The following is a 16,889-nucleotide window of genomic DNA, read 5'->3' as shown; positions in this document are numbered from 1 at the left end:
CATGCCCTTTCCTCTCTCTACAGACTCGCCTGCAGGCCGGCGTCGGCTACGGGAATACCCTCAGCTGCATCCGCACTGTGTACAGGAGGGAGAGCGTAAGTGCCCCTTGGGTGGGTGGAGTGATGCCTGCCTGGGCCCCCACAGGCTGGGATCAGGGCCACAGCCCCACATCTGTATGCAGGTGGGGGCCTCTCATTCTGATCACACTTGGCTTGATTTTGCCTACTTCATCTCACACCACACCTCAAATATTATGTGTTACCTAAACTCACCCCTGCCACCTACCGCAGCATAACTTAGGAAAGACTCCGGTGTTGTGTAACCTCTATGGAGAAATCCTGAAGAATTTGGAGCCCCAGTGTGGAAAATTCCAGCAAAAATAAGGTGATCACTCAGTTTTTCACAAAGGAGCGACAGACTGGTAAACTGTGAGCTGACAGACCTCCCTTTATTGGGCCTGGTGGGAGCCAGGCGTGTCCGAGCCCAGACACCAGAGTTTACCTGCGCCCAAGTCGCTTGAGAGCCTGTGACCCAAGATGTTCCTTTTCCAAAGGGAAAACTGAATGATACTTTGTAGAAAATGCATCGGTTCCCTTCTTGAGAATCAGTATGTGCTTCAGGAAGACTTTCTGAGGTCCCTCTTAGTGAAATTTGGAATAAATTTTTGAATTTTGAATGGAATGACCTGATTTAAAGAAACCGTCAGGTGGAACCCTGTCACAGCCCTCTGACTTTTCCCTGAGTCCCTGGAAATGTGGCCCCACTGTAGCCATTGTCTCCACTGGGCTCCATTCTAACAAGTGCCCTGGGGCTCAGAAGCCTCTTGCAAGTACCTAGAGTTTTCCCACCAGTGAAGGGCATCTCGTGTCAGGGTGTTGCTGTAACTCTCTTGATCGGCTGCTTTAAAATTGGGGCGAGCACTGCAAGCCTGGCACTTGGTGTTCCTGGGTAATGCTGTGGGATTCCATAGTCCCCGGAAAGCGGCTGTTGATTCTCTGTTTGGCACATGTTCCCGGCAGTGTCTGCCAGCTTGCGTCCCAGCTCCAGGGTTTTGGTGGGGATTGCGGTGGTTTCTCTGAGGCATAGTGGCTCATGGCTAAGCCACTTCCCAAGTAATCTGAAGGGTCTTGTGATGGAAGAAGAACACGAAGCAGGATGTGCTCACATGTGTGTGTGCATACATGTGTGTATATATGCACACGTATGTGCGTGTGCAGATGTGTGAGGCATCCTGCCTCTGGGAGTGCGTGCAGTGAGGACTAGCGTGTTTGTGCGCAGCCTGGAGTCTGCACAATGGCTTCCCAGTACTTTCTCATGTTTGGCACGCATGTGCTGCCCTGACTCCTCCAGGGGCCTGTGGAATTTTCCTGTTTTCCTCAGCACATCTGTGGTGTTCATCAAGAATGCCATGTGGAAGGGAAGTGCCACGAGCCTGCAGCACCCCCTCCTCAGCCTCCTGCAGCCTGTGTGTGCATCTGTGTCTTTATGTGACCCCTCCAGCCACTGCTGTCAGCAGACACCCATGCTCATGGGCACCCATCAACAGGCTGGCGCAGGCTCCCCTCAGGAGTCTGGGGAACCTGTCTGACACCACAGGCTTAGCAGACCGCCTATGTTGTAACTGCCTGTCAGTTTGTCTGTTCCACACCCCACTTTCTCCAGACTATAAATTCAGTGAGGGTGGAGGCCCTTTCTTTTTTATGGTTGCTCCCCAGGGCCTGGTCCCTGGCCAGTGCTTAGAAAATGTTTTTGTTGTGGCAAATGAGGAGGCGATGCTTGGTGCTTGGCCAGCCCACTGCCCCTAAAGGCTCCTCAGGCTCCCCCTCAGCCACAGCCCAAAATCACTGCCCCTCCTGCCTCGTGCACGCCATGTGTGGGTTCCAGGCCAGGACACCACCCACAGGAAACAAAGCAGGCTGCAGAAGCCGGGCTGTCCTCAGGGCAAGAATGCCTGCCCCCAAGCGGCCCCCGACCCCCTGCCAACTGTCGCGTCAGCACCTCTTCCCGTCTCTTCACTGATACATGGGCAGATGTGTCCTGTGGTGTCCCCTGCCAGCCTGCAGGCTCTGTGACGGCAGCCTGCAGTCCTCATGCCTCTTCCTACTGGGTTTCACTGCAGGTGTTCGGCTTCTTCAAGGGCATGTCCTTCCCCCTTGCCAGCATTGCTGTCTACAACTCTGTGGTATTTGGGGTCTTCAGTAACACACAGCGATTCCTCAGCCAGCACCGCTGCCAGGAGCCCGAGGCCAGTCCTCCCCGCACGCTGTCGGACCTGCTTCTGGCCAGCATGGTGGCTGGCGTGGTCTCTGTTGGGCTGGGAGGGCCCGTGGACCTCATCAAGATCCGGCTGCAGATGCAGACACAACCGTTTCGTGACGGTAAGCGGCCAGGGGAACAGAGGCTGGTGTCTGGGACCTGTGGCTCTTTCCTGGTTTGTGGCATCTGGGACAGACATGGTTGTTAAAATCCTTTTATTGAGCAAGGCATCTACCTCGTCATGTAGTAGTCCCTAATTACAGGCATACCTCAGAGAGGTGGGTTCAGTTCCAGACCACTACATTAAAACAAGTATCACAATAAAAGTCTTATGAACATTTTGGTTTTCCAATGCATTTAAAGTTATGTTTAGGCTATACTATAGTCAAAGTGTGCAATGGCATTATGCTTAAAAATATACATATCTTAATCTAAAAATACTTCAGTCCTAAAAATTACTGACAATTATCTGAGTGTTCAGCGAGTCGTAATGTTTCCGCTGGTGGCGGGTCTTGCCTCCAGGTTGATGGCTGCTGACTGTTCGGGGTTGTGGTTGCTGAAGGTTGGGGTGCGCTGTGGTAATTTCTTAAAAGAAGGCAACTATGAAGTTTGCCACATCCATGGACTCTTCCTTTCACAGAAGATTTCTCTGTAACATGAGATGCTGTTTGATGGCATTTTACCCATATTAGAAATTCTTTCAAAATTTGAGTCAGTCCTCTCAAACACTGCTGCTGCTTTATCAGCTAAGTTTATGGAATATTCTAAATCCTTTGTTGTCATTTTAACAATGTTCACAGAATCTTTACCACTAGTAGATTCTGTCTAATAATGACTTTCTTTTTCATCCAAGGTGTGCCTTTATTACTATTTAATCTGAAGCAGTAACTGCCATTAAGTATTTGATATGTGCCAGGTACTCACTAGGACCTTTGCATATGTTCTCACAATTAATCTTGTAACAATTCTGTGAGGCAGTTGCTGTTATCTCCATTTTACACACGAGAAAACAGGCTCCCAGAGGTTAAGATACTTACTCGAGAACACACGATTAGCAACTGGTGAGTGAGAGCCAGCTCTGTGATTTGCAGTACCCAGTGCAAAATGCTAGAACCCCTTATTTAAAAATTATGCCATATTTCACAATGGCAACAGCAAAGCATTAAGCTAAACATGGTGCCTGTGTGAACACACTGGTCTCATCTCCATGCAGCTAGCCCCAGCTGAGTTGGGACTCATCCAAAAGCTCAGAGTCCCGGCCTCACGTGGCCTTCACGTGGCCCACATGCCAGGAAGTACAGCAGGCGAGGCCTTGCTCCTGAGGACCCCTCTCCTGGCTTTACCCAACGCTTGCCTGTCCTTCAGCCCTTCCCTTTCCCGTTAGAGCTTCACTTCTTGGTGTGTGATGTAGCCATCTCTGCACCATGAGCCTCATCTCCCATTCCTCCTCTCTGGGAAAGAGTTTTCTGCATCTTTTCTGGTAGTGGTTTTGCCAAGTGAGGGTGGAAAGAGCAGGAAGGCACGTGCTGTGCAGGGCAGAGAAAGTGCTGGCTCTGGAGGAAGGACAGGCTTGTGGTGGTAGGAGACTTTTTCAGTACCTTGAGGTACTTTGATTCTCAGCTCTCCCACTCAGTTCCCTTTCTCCACAGGTTAGATACTGCTCCTTCCTGAGCTTCACGCTCCTTTTCTGTGTTAATGGAAGAGCTGGACTTAGAGTCCTTTCCTGTCACCTCAGATATCTGATGGGACTGACATTCTCCAGCTTGATACTTGGCCCTTGTGGAGAAGACCCTCTCCCTGGAAGCCTTCTGAGTAGCCCCTGTGTGACCCCTCTGCCCAGGGAGGCTGGGGTTCAGCCTGTATCACAGCCGGAGCCCCAGCAGTCCACTCAGGAGCATCCCAGCCTAGCACCTCCTGCCTCACCCCTAGAGCTGCCCAGGACAGGGTCTGCACAGACTCCGAGAATGGTGCTGCTGCTCCTTGCTGGGGTGCATGGAGGGGCTGAGGCTTGGCTGCCCCAAGGCTGTGTGTCACATACCCCCAGGCCCATGGTTACTATAGCATATGGGAGATTCAGGAAAACAAATGGGGCCGTCAGGGAGACATGGGGCAGGAGATGTCCACCTTCATCTTCAGCAGGTCGAGTTGTGTCTTGGTATAATTTAATTTGATCCGAAAGTGGCACCTCTGAGGAATGTTTGAACTTTGCTGATCTGTCCCATCCCAGAGGCCTAAGCAAAGAAGTAGAGGAATAAAGGTGGTTGTGAGCTGAAAACCCAGGCATCTGGGCCCCTGTGCTGGCTGTTTGCTCTATCCTGACTACTTCAGAAAAGCTTGCCTTAGTCTCAGGGGGAAAGGAAATCTTCATACATCTTAAAATTCTTTGGGGTTCAGCTGTTGGGAGAGGCTCAGCAATGAGGCTCCTTGGCTGCTGGGAGCAGCCCCACCTCCTTCACCACCTGGTGCCTTGTCCCTGGAAGGGGAAGAAATGGAAGTAGGTTTGCATGTATCTGTTTGCAAGTATCTGCTGGAGACTCTCAGCTAGCCAGGATACCAAGGGAGGTGTTTCCCAAGAAACACTTTTCTTAATAAGGCCTGGGACATTTGAAGGCAAATTAATTGGTGTGGTTTCTTGACAGCATCTTGTTCTATCCTCTGTCCTGCTGGCCTTCACCCCCAGCTTGCCCTGTACAGCATGCTAGAATGGCATCATACCAGGTCCTGAGTGATAGGGGGTCCTGCGGCCAGGCTAGAAGCATTTGGAGATTGGAGAAAGAATGAGAGGCAGCCAGGGGAGCGGCTGGACCCAAGCATGGCCTCCAAGCAGGGTGCACAGCTCCTGGCCGGTGTTAGGGAGCTGAGCAGCCACCATTACCAGCTGCCAGTGTGACATGCTCACTGTGTGCCAGATGCCACATGAGGTACTGTCCACCCATCACCTTCTTTAATATCCACCATGACAGCATGAGGCAGATATGATTGCCAGCTCTGTTCATTTGGCTGAAAAACGATAGTTATGTACCTACCAGATGCCAGGCACAGGGCTGTGTGCTGAGGATGCAGTGTTGAACAAAAATTGCATCCTATCCCTCTTAGGGTGCCACATCCAGCTGAGAGCCAGAGAGGAAATGGGTTTCTACAAACCATCATGGTAGGGAAGTAGAATGGGCTCTCAGGCACATGCTGTGCAGAGCAGAGAAAGTAGGGTCAAGGAGGGCTTGGGAGCAGGGTGGGAGAAGGGCTGGGAGGAGAGCCTGGAGGTCAGGGCTGTGCACCTGCCCAGGTAGTGCTGAGGGCTACTCAGGCCTGCCTTGCCTCAGCATGGGAGCCTGGGACATGGCCTACGTGGGGCCCTTCAGATCTCCCATCCAGGAAGTCCAGATCCTTCCAGGGCCCTGTCTCCTGGGTAAGCCTCTGAGCAGTAGGGAGCCACTGACACATCTCAGGATTGGTAAGGTTCCCTGAACCTCCTGTATGACAATCTGCCCATGGCCCATGGCCTCAGGTTGTTCATTGTCTGTGGTGCCAGAAGGAAACCGGTTTTCAGAAGGAAGCCCCCAAGGCAGCAACAGAAAATGAGCATGTTTGTTCTGTTCTTCCCTGTGCGCCAGGAGACTGGCCTTTTGGAAGCATGGAGAAGGCTCTCAGTAAGAGGCATGGCTGGTTTCTGTAGGCAAATGTTTCTCAGCCCTGCAAAGCTTTGAGCCATTAGAACCTGGAATCATGGGCTTGGCACAGAGAGCAAAGGCAAAGGCAAAGGCAAAGAGTGGATGGAGGGTAGAAGCCAAGATTGGAGGATCCACCTCTGCTGTGCTCCACAGATCACAGGTTCTGTGATCTAGGCTAAATGAGAATAATCTGGGCAGTAGTGGCTGAGTAGCCAGTGTTTACTGAATCCTAACTGTGTGCCAGGCACTATGCTAGGAGCTTTGCATGTGTTTAATCTTCACAACACAATTCCTGGGCATTTACTAAGGGGAGACTGAGGCACAGAGGGGTTTCATACTCTGATGTCCCTCCCATAGTGGGAGGTGGAGGAGGTCTGATTCGGAGCCACAGTTGCCATCTCTGCTTTTGCCCTGGGATTTGTGGCAGCTGTGGTTATGATAATGTTGGTAACATTGGGCCCACCTGGGCCTTTGCACAAACCCATCATGCACACAAGTAGCTTCAAACTTTAGGGAGAAGTGGGCTGGGAGCATGTCTCCAGAATTACATTGTCAAAATAATGGGCATAACTTGTGGGTTCCAAGGGATTATTGTGAATTCTGTGGCATTGGGCTGCCCCTCTGGTCTCCCTTGCCCTCAGCTGCTTGGAGGAAGGACTTTGGTGGCAGCAGATGCTGGACAGGATCAACTACTGGGAAAGAGAGGGGAGGCGGATGGAGAGTCACCAGGCAGTGTTTTCTTCCAGGAATCTCTCCAGAAAATGAGAAGGAATGTGGTTTTCTTTCACTTGTTCCTCAGGAACCCTCTAGGCTAAAGTTAGAAAACTCAGACTCATCAGGACAGGGAGCTAACATACATGTAACCTCCTGAGTTAGTCCATTCTGTTGCTGCTAATAAAGACATACCTGAGACTTGGTAATTTATAAAGAAAAGAGATTTAATTGACTCACAGTTCCACATGGCTGGGGAGGCCTCACAATATGGCAGAAGGTGAAGGAGGAGCAAAGTCACATCTTACATGGCAGCAGGCAAGAGAGCGGGTGCTGGGGAGCTCCCTTTACAAAACCATCAGACCTCTTGAGACTTATTCACTATCATGAGCCTAGCATGGGAAAGACCCACCGCCATGATTCAATTATCTCCAACCAGGTCCCTCCCATGACACATGGGAATTATGGGAGCTATAATTCAAGATGATATTTGGGTGGAGACACAGCCAAATCATATCACCTCCCACAGCATTGCAGTAAATGCAGTTTATTTGACACAAGACCGGCCATGCCACATGGGAGACAGAGTTATTCCTCAAATCAATCTCATAGAAGGCTCATAGGTTAGGGCTTTTTCAAAGGTGGTTTGGGGGAAGGGATGGGGATAGCTAGGCAGTGGGTGCTTGCTGCTGATTGGTTGGCATACAATTATAGCGGTGTCGGAAATGGTCCTCCTATGCACGTTGTTGCTTCTGGGTGGGACCACAGGAGCAGGGTGAGTGAGTCTAGGAGCAGGGCTGGTGAGTTGGTACCACTGGTGTCAGACATGCAAAAAGACTGAAAAGATACCTCAAAGGGCCAATCTTAGGTTTTACAATACTGATTAGTCCTACAGTAATGTCATCAGCAGGAGTAACTGGGGAAGTTTCATATCTTGTGACATCCAAAATAATGATTGGCAATCCTTTATGTCTACTTCTTAGGAGAATTCAGTCTCCTCTCCTCCCTCTAGCCTGTTGTTCTCACTTACTTTTAGGGAAGGGCTGTTATCATTTAAAGTATAAGCTAAATGTCTGGCAAAGTTAGCTCAGCCTAAGCCAAGGAATAGTTAGGCAGCTTGAAGGATAAAGGCAAAATGGGGGTTGGTGAGATCAGATTGTCCCCACTGCCATAATGTTCTCACTGATCTAATTTTTGTGAAGGCAGTTTCACAAGTGAGTAGAAGTGTCTGGAGAAGTGAATCCTCTCCCACTTTTCTTGAGACCACAGCTCTCTTAATCTGTGTTTCATTTTTCCTGTGTTTTCAATCTCTTGATTGAAAACTGGACATAGAACATATTTCATCTTCTGCCTCATTCTGCTTTTAGAAAAGCAGTAGTTCAAGCCTCATGTGTCAGCTTCAGTGTCTGAGAGGCAGTTGGGAGTGGTGGAGACTGCAGCGAGCTGGGCCTACATCCTGTCCAGGGGAGTGGCCACAACCCCACTTTACCTGACTGTTGCTGTGTGGCCTGATGTGCCTGGATCCTCTGATTTTTAAGAGAAGGCAAAAAGCTAGATTTTTACATGAGATATTTTGGTTGGAATGATTATGTAATTCAATTAAAAACATATAGCCCAAGGATGTGTGAATCGGATAGAATGGGGCTGGGGCTGGCTGCAGTCTGGTGGTCTGTGCCCTGGGTTAGGCCCAATCCGTGTGTTGACTGTGCTGATGTGGGCATTGCCAGGCAGCCTTGGGCAGGGCTTGTAAGAATGCTCAGGTTTTGTGGTTCTGCCTCAGGATTGCCAATCCACTTCCAGGATGATCCTATGTCATATGAGAGATAGCACTCACATACTAAAGCCAGGTGCTGAGAGACCTCTGGCTGCTTTGCTTTGGGACATATGACAGCTGGACTGGGGGCCATATTGAGGTGAGAGCCCAGCTCAAGTGGTTGGAGGATTGGCAGACATACATCCAGTGAGCCCTTTCTGATTGTCTGTCCGTGGTGATCCATAGATGAAGATCTGCAAGCTACAGAACATTGACAGCAGAGGTAGAAAGCACCCATACATGCAATTACAACCACTGGTAACACATTAATGTTTCTTTTTTTATTCTATGTTCATAGATTAAAGATTTTAAGAAGCTGTGATCATGCTATATGGGCAATTTCATGTCCTGTTTTGTTTTTGTTTTTATTTTTTTGGTTTGTTTTTTTTTTTGAGATGGAGTTTCACTCTTGTTACCCAGGCTGGAGTGCAATGGCGCGATCTCGGCTTACCGCAACCTCCACTCCTGGGTTCAGGCAATTCTCCTGCCTCAGCCTCCTGAGTAGCTGGGATTACAGGCACACGCCACCATGCCCAGCTAATTTTTTATATTTTTTAGTAGAGATGGGGTTTCACCATGTTGACCAGGATGGTCTCGATCTCTTGACCTCGTGTTCCACCCTCCTCGGCCTCCCAAAGTGCTCAGATTACAGCCTTGAGCCACCGCGCCCGGCTCATGTCCTGTTTTTAACTCAACATTATAACAGAAACATTAACCATGGTATTAAAATAGCATATAAAATTATTTTAAGTAGATGGGCAATATTTAAAATGGATGTGCACTAGTCCGTCAAATACACACACTCTCTCTCTCTCTCTCTCTCTCTCTCTCTCTCTCTCTGAAAGGGTCTATATAGTATGGTAAGAATTCAGCTTCTGGAATTATACTACCTGCTTCTAATTCTACTTCCACCAAACCCAAGAAAGGCTGGACAACTCACCTAATGTCACTGAGCCTCAGTTTCCTCATTTGCAAAGCAGGCATCATCATAGTAGCTACTTTTTAACTGGGATGTAATTAAATGTGTTATACATGAAGACCTTAGCACCATGTCTGGCATAAAGAAAATGTGAAATAAATGTCAGCTGTTAGTAAATGTATTATTTAACAATCTTCCTACTGGTGAATATTTAGGTTGTTTATAGTTTTTCCTCTTTTAAAAATGGTGATGTGATCAGCAAATATGTTCATAAAGAGTTCTCTTCATTTAGGTTATTTCCCTAAATGTGTGGGCTCTTTGATTCATGAGTGGGTCAAGGGGTGTGGCCATTTTTAACATTCTTGGTACATATTGTGAAATTGTTATCCAGAAGGGCTTTACCAAATCATATAAGTGGCCGCTTACATTTAAAAGGAATTTCCAGTTGACACTGACTACCATTGCACAATAACCAGTAGTTATGCCCCGTGTAAATGCTTCCAAATGAACAGAGGTATTCTCCTGGGGCCTCTGCCACTCGGCAAGCAAGGAGACACTGGCTTGTGTTCAGTCGGATGTGCCTCTGACAGCAAGGCACCTGTGAAAAAACACTTCCTTTTAAAATCACTGCCCTTTGCATGGGCATGAGCCTGAGCTAGAAGTCAGGGCTGTGGCCCTCCAGACCAATAGTCCCTCTGCTATGCTTCCTAGAAGTTGACGGCTAATGGCACTCACTTCTCCCCCATCTGGGAGTGTTTAGATCTGTGTTTCCATTAAAAGCCTAATTAATATGCAGATGACAAAGCCCTCAACATAACAGGAGGTCAGAGTTGGGATGATCAGGGGAAGACTAAACATTAACTCTGTGCTCACTATCCTAGCCATTGCACCAGGCCCAACGGGAGGCAAAGGGCTGAGTGTTACACCTGTTTGAATTCACTGTAAATCATTCATTCACAAGCATTCTTAAGCTCCTGCTCTGAGCCAGGCACAGCAGGTAAAGAAGTGTTGGAAGCCCCGGCCTTTGGGGTGCCCACGGTCTGGTAGGGAGCCAGATGTGTGCTTCAATGAGGAAGTCCTCATGAAAGGCTTTGGAACCCCTGACTCTGGCTTGGTGGATCAGGAAGCCTTCAGAAAGGAAGTGGCTGTTGATCGGGTTTTTCAGTTCTGCATAGGATTTAGAGATGGGGACATGGGAGGGAGGAGTGTTTTAATACTGAGGGAATGACAGGGGAAGATTCAGTGGCAGGAAAATTCAGGCATGTGGTGGAATGAGGGAGCCTTTGGTTAGTGCAGACAAGCAATGCAGGGACGGTGGGGGTTTTGGAAGATGAGAAGTGAGTTGGAAGAGCTTGGATTTCTTTGCAGAGGATGGGTTTAGATTATATTCAGCAGGCAATGAAGCGCTTTGGACATCAGAATGATGCAACCAGAGTTGTGTTGGAGAAGATGAAACTGGCCTCTGGAAGGGGTGGAAAGTGGTGGGAATTGTACAAGTGGGTAGATTAATTTGAAGGCTGCAGCCACAGACCTAGAGCCTTTGGCTTGGGAACAGAGACAGGTGGCAGATCCAGAGGCGCTGGTGCTTTAGAAGCAGCAGGCCGAGCGTGAGGCATAAGCAGGAGAGAGGAAAGTGTCAAAAATGACTGAAGACCAGAAGCTGGATGACAGTGAGACAAGTGGAACCTCCCACACAGGGAATTAAGTAGCAAATGAAACATCTAAGAAGGTTCTTGGCATGGAGCAGGTAATCAATCAGTGCTTACCGTTGCTGCTGCTGGAGGGGCAGGCTTGAGTGAGAAGAGGATGAGTTTGGTCTGGTCTGTGTCGTGTGAGGTGCCTGTGGGACTACATCTGGAAGCCTCAGGGCTGCAGGTAGAGGCATAAGTGCAACAGGCATAGAAGTGACAGTTGAAGTCGTGACATTAGATGCGAACACCAAGAGAGCTGCAAATAAGGTAGAGGATGGCAGCAAAGAGAAGACTCAGTGAAGGAATTTGGGAAGAAGCAGAGAGTTGCAATAACGCTAGTAACTGCAGTTAAAATTATCGAACTCATACCATGTATTGAGCTATACCATGTTAATTCCCATTCCATTATCATCACAGCAACCCTATTAAATAGCCTCACTTATCATCTTTATTTTACAGGTGGAAAAGCCAAGGCTGGATTGCATAGCTATCACATGGGGAGGCAGGGAATGATCCCCCCAACACCAGGCCATGCAACCCTAACACCCCTAGAAACTGAGTCCTGAGAAATTGGTGTTACTGAAGTAGGAGAAAGGAGAGTGTGGAGGGGGAAAGTGCTGAAGTTGGGGTGATGATGGGGACACAGACAGAGGGCAACGGAGAAGGAAAAGGCATTCTTTTCCAAGTTGGGAGAGGAGAAGAAAGTAAAAATGCAGAGAGATTCTTGAGGATAAGTGGGAAGAAGTGAGGGCGTTGATGTCAGAAGGTCTGGCTCCATCATACTGAAGACAATCCCAATAGAAAGGAATCAGAGTGTGGCCAGGATTTGAGGTGAAGAAGGTCTTAATTTCTGGATATGCCAAGAGTAGACAAGCTGAGCTGGATGGTAGCAACAGAGAGGGCCAGCTGAGGGGTGGGTCTCAGCAGGTGAGAACACAAAGCGACCTGAGCCCAAGAATCTGCATGGTACAGAATAAGGCAAAAACATTTCTCGTTTCCCTGAGTCCTCAGAGATGCCTGGCTGGGAGGTCATCAGCTGTACCTCTGAGGCCCTGAGTGCATCCATTTGTCTCTTTAGAAACATGGTTTTGTTGCTACATTGAAGATGTGTGGCAACCAAGAAAAATATTCTTCTCCAGCAGGGTTGACCTTTTGAAGGAGCAGCAGACATTCCAAGACTTTCCCAGTACAGGGCAGGGGTTATTGATGTTGAGATCCCTGAAGGTACACACAACCCTTGAAGAAGAAAGCTTATGTAGAAGGCAGGAACCCTTGGAGCATGAAAAACGACACAAAAACCTGAAGACAACTCAGGCCTGTATAGCCTGGGCCTTCTCAAGTAAGCTGTGGATTGCCAATAGCAAGTGAGGGCTGGAGCAATGGCAGCCCAGGAGTGGAGGGAGGAGGTTTGTGGAGAGGCCAAGCATATAGCCATGCAGTTCCAAAGATGTTTTTGCTCTGAGCAGTTTGACTAGTTTGAGCCCTTTGAACAGTTTGTCCTTTTCAAACAGTTGTCCCTCATTGTTACCAAACATTAATGATAGTGAGTAATAACAAACCATTGTACAAATTACATACATTGGCGACCCATTGTTTGTTTCTCTAAAGCAATTGACAACAGGAAGTATTGTCTTGATTTCTGGACTTGGCACCAATATTGGTCATTCTTGGCTCTATGTGAGCATGAGTGATCTCCCACAGTCAGCCTGGCTGCAGGCCACAGCTGCCTGAAGCTGGCAGGTCCAGCACTTCCAGAATCCAGAGTCAAATAAGGACAGAGTAATAAAAATAGGAATGAGAACTATTCGCCTTGCGTAAAGGGCATTTGCACGACATGCATTTCAGTAAAATACATTTGTCGACATTCCCTTTTCATGTTCATAAAAGCCAGATGAGGTGGACAGGCCACTTTTTCTCCCCCTTTCACAGATGATGAAGAAACTGAGGCCCAGTGAGATCGAATCTCTTGCATGGGGTAGTACAGTAAATAGCAACTGAACAGGAATGCAAATCCAGGGCTCTTTATATGAAAGCATCTGCCTATTTTGGGCCTCTCGGGTCATGAGGAAACTGCTGAACTCTTAGAAACAGGAACTAGGTAGGAGCTTCCCAGCTGGTACTATCCTAGGAAGTGATATGAGGGGTTCACCAGCCTGCTCAAGCTCAAACCCAAACTGAGGATGTTGTAGCCAGCCTGTCTACTGGAGGATGTGCCCCCATGTTACTGATGCTTCCATCACATCTAAGCAGTGCTGTAGGTGGAACCCTCATTTCATAATTTCCTTTAATAGCTAAAACCTCTGACCCAAGGATCAGTCAGGGCTAGCCTTTTGATGAATGCTAAGGGTGTGAACCTTGGGAGTGCTGGGACCTGCCTAAGTCAGGTACTCCATTGTCCACTGAGTCGATGCTGAGATATGTATGGGACTTGGGCCACAGTATGTGATTCCTGTCATCACTGCCACACTAAGGGCAAAATAGCATGCTCAGAAAACAGCAGCAACCGAGCCAAGCCATACTAGTGGGCACAGCCTCCAGCATGGACTGTGGGCCCCTTTTTCTAAGAGTGCTGTGTTAGTATGGAAAGTGTGGTCCAACCCATCAAACAACAGCTGTATTTTTAAGTGTTCATGGATTAAGAAAGCAAATATGACCAGAAGCTACTATGGATTACTAATATGTTTAAATAAAATGTTATTGTGTTACCTGTGATAGCAACTACGCATATGAGAAAAATGAGCATATATGCATGTGTGAGATATTGTAGGAGTTCTGTGAGTGCATAATGCTCATAGCTTCTGGTGCCTTGAAATGACTTCCTGCTCTCAGTTCCCATGAGAGCCCCACTGGCTGATGCTTACTGGACACAGAACCGTTGTGAAAACCTGCACATCCCTGACTAGTGACTACACAGCAGAGGAGGCTGGGAGCACTTTCCCTTCCAGAGAGTGGCCAGGCTTTGTGCTCCTGAGGGCCAGCCCTGCTCCCCTCAGTGACCAGCCGTTGTGTTCTGCTGGCCTTACTGTTTCCAGGTTCGTGACCCATTGAAGACATTGAATAGCATTGACTGAGAAAGGGGAAGAAGTGGAACATCTTTGTGTCTGTGTCTGAGGAAGGCACAGTGACGTCCTGTAGCTGGGTCCCTGGGTTCTGGAAGAGGGGCAATAGTGGCAACTGGTGTCTCCAGTCTGTGTCCAGCCCAGCTCAGCCCTTTTGAAGCTGAATGTCCCCTAAGAGGTGGCTGCGTTGGTACCTGTTAGGATTGCCCAAATCTGGACCTACAATCCCCCCCAAAATCAAACTCCCTGCAGAGGCATCTACCTTCTAAGGGACCTCCCAGGCCAAGCAGGAGGCCAGCAGCGAGGCACTAGCATTTCACGGAGAGCTGCAGAGCTAGATAGCCACAGCCTGTGGGTTTAGGTGTGCTGGCCAGGACTGAGCTGGGCAAGGTGGGAGGCCCGGGCCCTCCTCCACTTCTTGGGACAGGGGATTGCTATTTTCATTGACTTTGAACATCTTGCTAGCCTTGGTTACACAGGTGCAGGGGGCCTGACATGGCCTTAATAGAAATTGGGAAAACAAAGGAAAGCACATGCATCCTGAGTTTTTGAAGTACATAATCCATATCTATCCTAATAAAAGATAGTATGCCCTTGATCTAAACAGGCAGCACAAGACAGTCTCAAATGCAAAGCACTCATGATTTAAAAACATCCAAATCTGATTAATGTTTTTATCCTCGTTACAGAATAAAACATTCTAATTAGAGAAATTAGGCACATTTCACTTGAGAAGAAAATATACCTAATGCCAATCCTTTCACATACACATGTACACCCTGAAGGTGCAGGGACCATGGGCTTGGAGCCAGCGGTTCCCTGTGAGTAGATGCTGAGTCCTGATCCAGCACCTCGTAGCCTTCCTCAGGTTCCTTGGACAAAGGACATACAAGTTCACAGATCTCAGTTGTGCATATTTCCAAGATTGACTTTCTAGTAACTTTCCAAATCAGCTTTTAAGAGTCATCAACATTTGGTTTTCACAAACTAAAATTGGTCCCCTGATGTAGTTACCAAGAACTCTGTTGCAGCATTTTCCTGAGGCTGCCTGTCAAGGCTCCAGACAACCCTTGGCTCCACCACCCCCACAGCTAGAGACAGCACCTAGCACTGCATGGGCCACTGGTAGAGATTTCTGCTGTTTTCCAGAAGGATCTTCTGTTTATTCATCAGCAGGGCTATCTTGCTTTGTTCATAGTTTTCCACAGCTCCTACTATTGCTGTTGAATTGAAAATCGATATTACTGTAAGTGCATCATCATGTTAGGTTTGTGTGACTTTGGGCCTCACCAGTGGAGGTGGTATGATGCATTTTTATCTCAGGTATATTTATGTTTAAAATTCTAGTAACTACCTTTGATGACATTCTGTTCTGTGGACCCAATAGGAATCATCCATCCCGCCATTGCTAGTGCGAGTGCTGATGGACTTGTAAGTTACAACCAGTGCCCCAGAGAAAGGTTGCTTCCCTATGAGTGACATCGCATGATATCACAGAGTTCTTGTATCTCGAAAATCAGGAGAGGATAGATAGGCTGTGGAATCTCTTCTCTCTCTAACTGGGCTGTGAACAAAACAGTTTATTTCAAGTATAAGAAGTCACTTCCACTGTAGAGTATGGTGACATAGGTGAATGCAACTGTAAAACCTCATCAATCGTGCACTTGAGAGCTTTACCTTTTATTGAATGCAAAGTATAGCTCAATTAAAAAACAAACTGATAAAAACAAGAATAAGAGGCCAGAGGAGGAGAACAGGGTCTCTTGAGAGTGAGAATTAAGAATGGGGAGGAGGTCCAGCCAAGAATGCATGACCACAATGTAATAAGGAAATGTCAGACAAACCCCAAATCAGGAAAGCTCTATTAACAAGCAAAGGGGTCATATACTCTTAAAAAATGTCAGTGTCACAGAAACAAAGAAAGTTTGCCAAGGGTAAATGCTGTAAAGGGCATCATGAAGATCAAATGACAATTTGATTATAGATAGTATATTAAAGCATTGTCAGTGTAGCTATATGAAGCTGGTAACTGTGCTACAGCTATGTAAGACAGTATCCCCATTCTTAGGAAATGTGTTTTAACAAATTTAGTGGTAAAGACCCATGAATATGTAACTCACCCAGAAATAGTTTAGAAAATAAAGTTATGTATGAATGTGTAAAAATGCATGTATATGTATACACCCACACACACAAATTCTCTGTTGTTTACCTTGGGAAGAAAAGAAGAAAAAGGATAGGTTTGGTTCTTGCTTGAGTCTTATTGCCAAAGTCAGTTAAAGGTTTGACAGGTGTTTTTCCAATAGCTGCACCTCCAGACAAACCCATTGCCAGCAGGATCCCCTCCTTCAGTCAGTAACTCCTGAAAGCCACATGATACCCATAGCTGATTCATGAAAACCTTGATTCCTGGTCAGGTCACTGTTACCTGGAAATGAATGGGGCTCAGGCAAAGTTGAAACACTGGGACAAGTACATTGATTCAGTTGAATTGAACACACAGGACTGAGTGAGAAGGGAGGGAAGTGAAGAGAGTGGGAGAGAGAATGCACAAACAACAAGCAAATGAGCAAAAGGTTAGCAATAGATACATCTGAGTAAGTGGTACATTTGGGCCACATTCTTTATACTATTTTGCCTGTTATACTTATTTTGCAAGTTTGGAATTATCTTGAAATAAAAAGTGTTTTCAAAAAAAAAAAATTGGGAATGAAGGAGGTAGAATTCCAAGAGCTTCACAGTATAAACTTGGGTCAGTTTGGAGCTGTGTCA

The 16,889-nt window shown here is 47.4% G+C and overlaps 1 protein-coding gene across 9 annotated transcripts in view; it reads left to right on the top strand.

Annotated features, from left to right (window-relative positions):
* The window catches only part of SLC25A48 (solute carrier family 25 member 48), a 47,505-nt gene that overhangs the window by 16,161 nt on the left and 14,455 nt on the right, over positions 1–16,889 (top strand). For all 9 annotated transcript variants that reach the window (XR_012512555.1, XM_074381309.1, XM_003920565.4 and 6 more), the window contains exons 3-4: positions 24–95; positions 2,120–2,378. Coding sequence is in view for 8 of the 9 variants with exons in the window: in XM_074381309.1 (XP_074237410.1) it covers positions 24–95; positions 2,120–2,378 (331 nt within the window). In the remaining variant the exon portion in view is untranslated. The remainder of the gene's footprint in view (positions 1–23; positions 96–2,119; positions 2,379–16,889) is intronic.

This window comes from Saimiri boliviensis, chromosome 1, assembly GCF_048565385.1.
Source record: "Saimiri boliviensis isolate mSaiBol1 chromosome 1, mSaiBol1.pri, whole genome shotgun sequence".
NCBI lineage: Eukaryota > Metazoa > Chordata > Mammalia > Primates > Cebidae > Saimiri > Saimiri boliviensis.
This window is presented reverse-complemented; position numbering and strand designations above follow the sequence as displayed.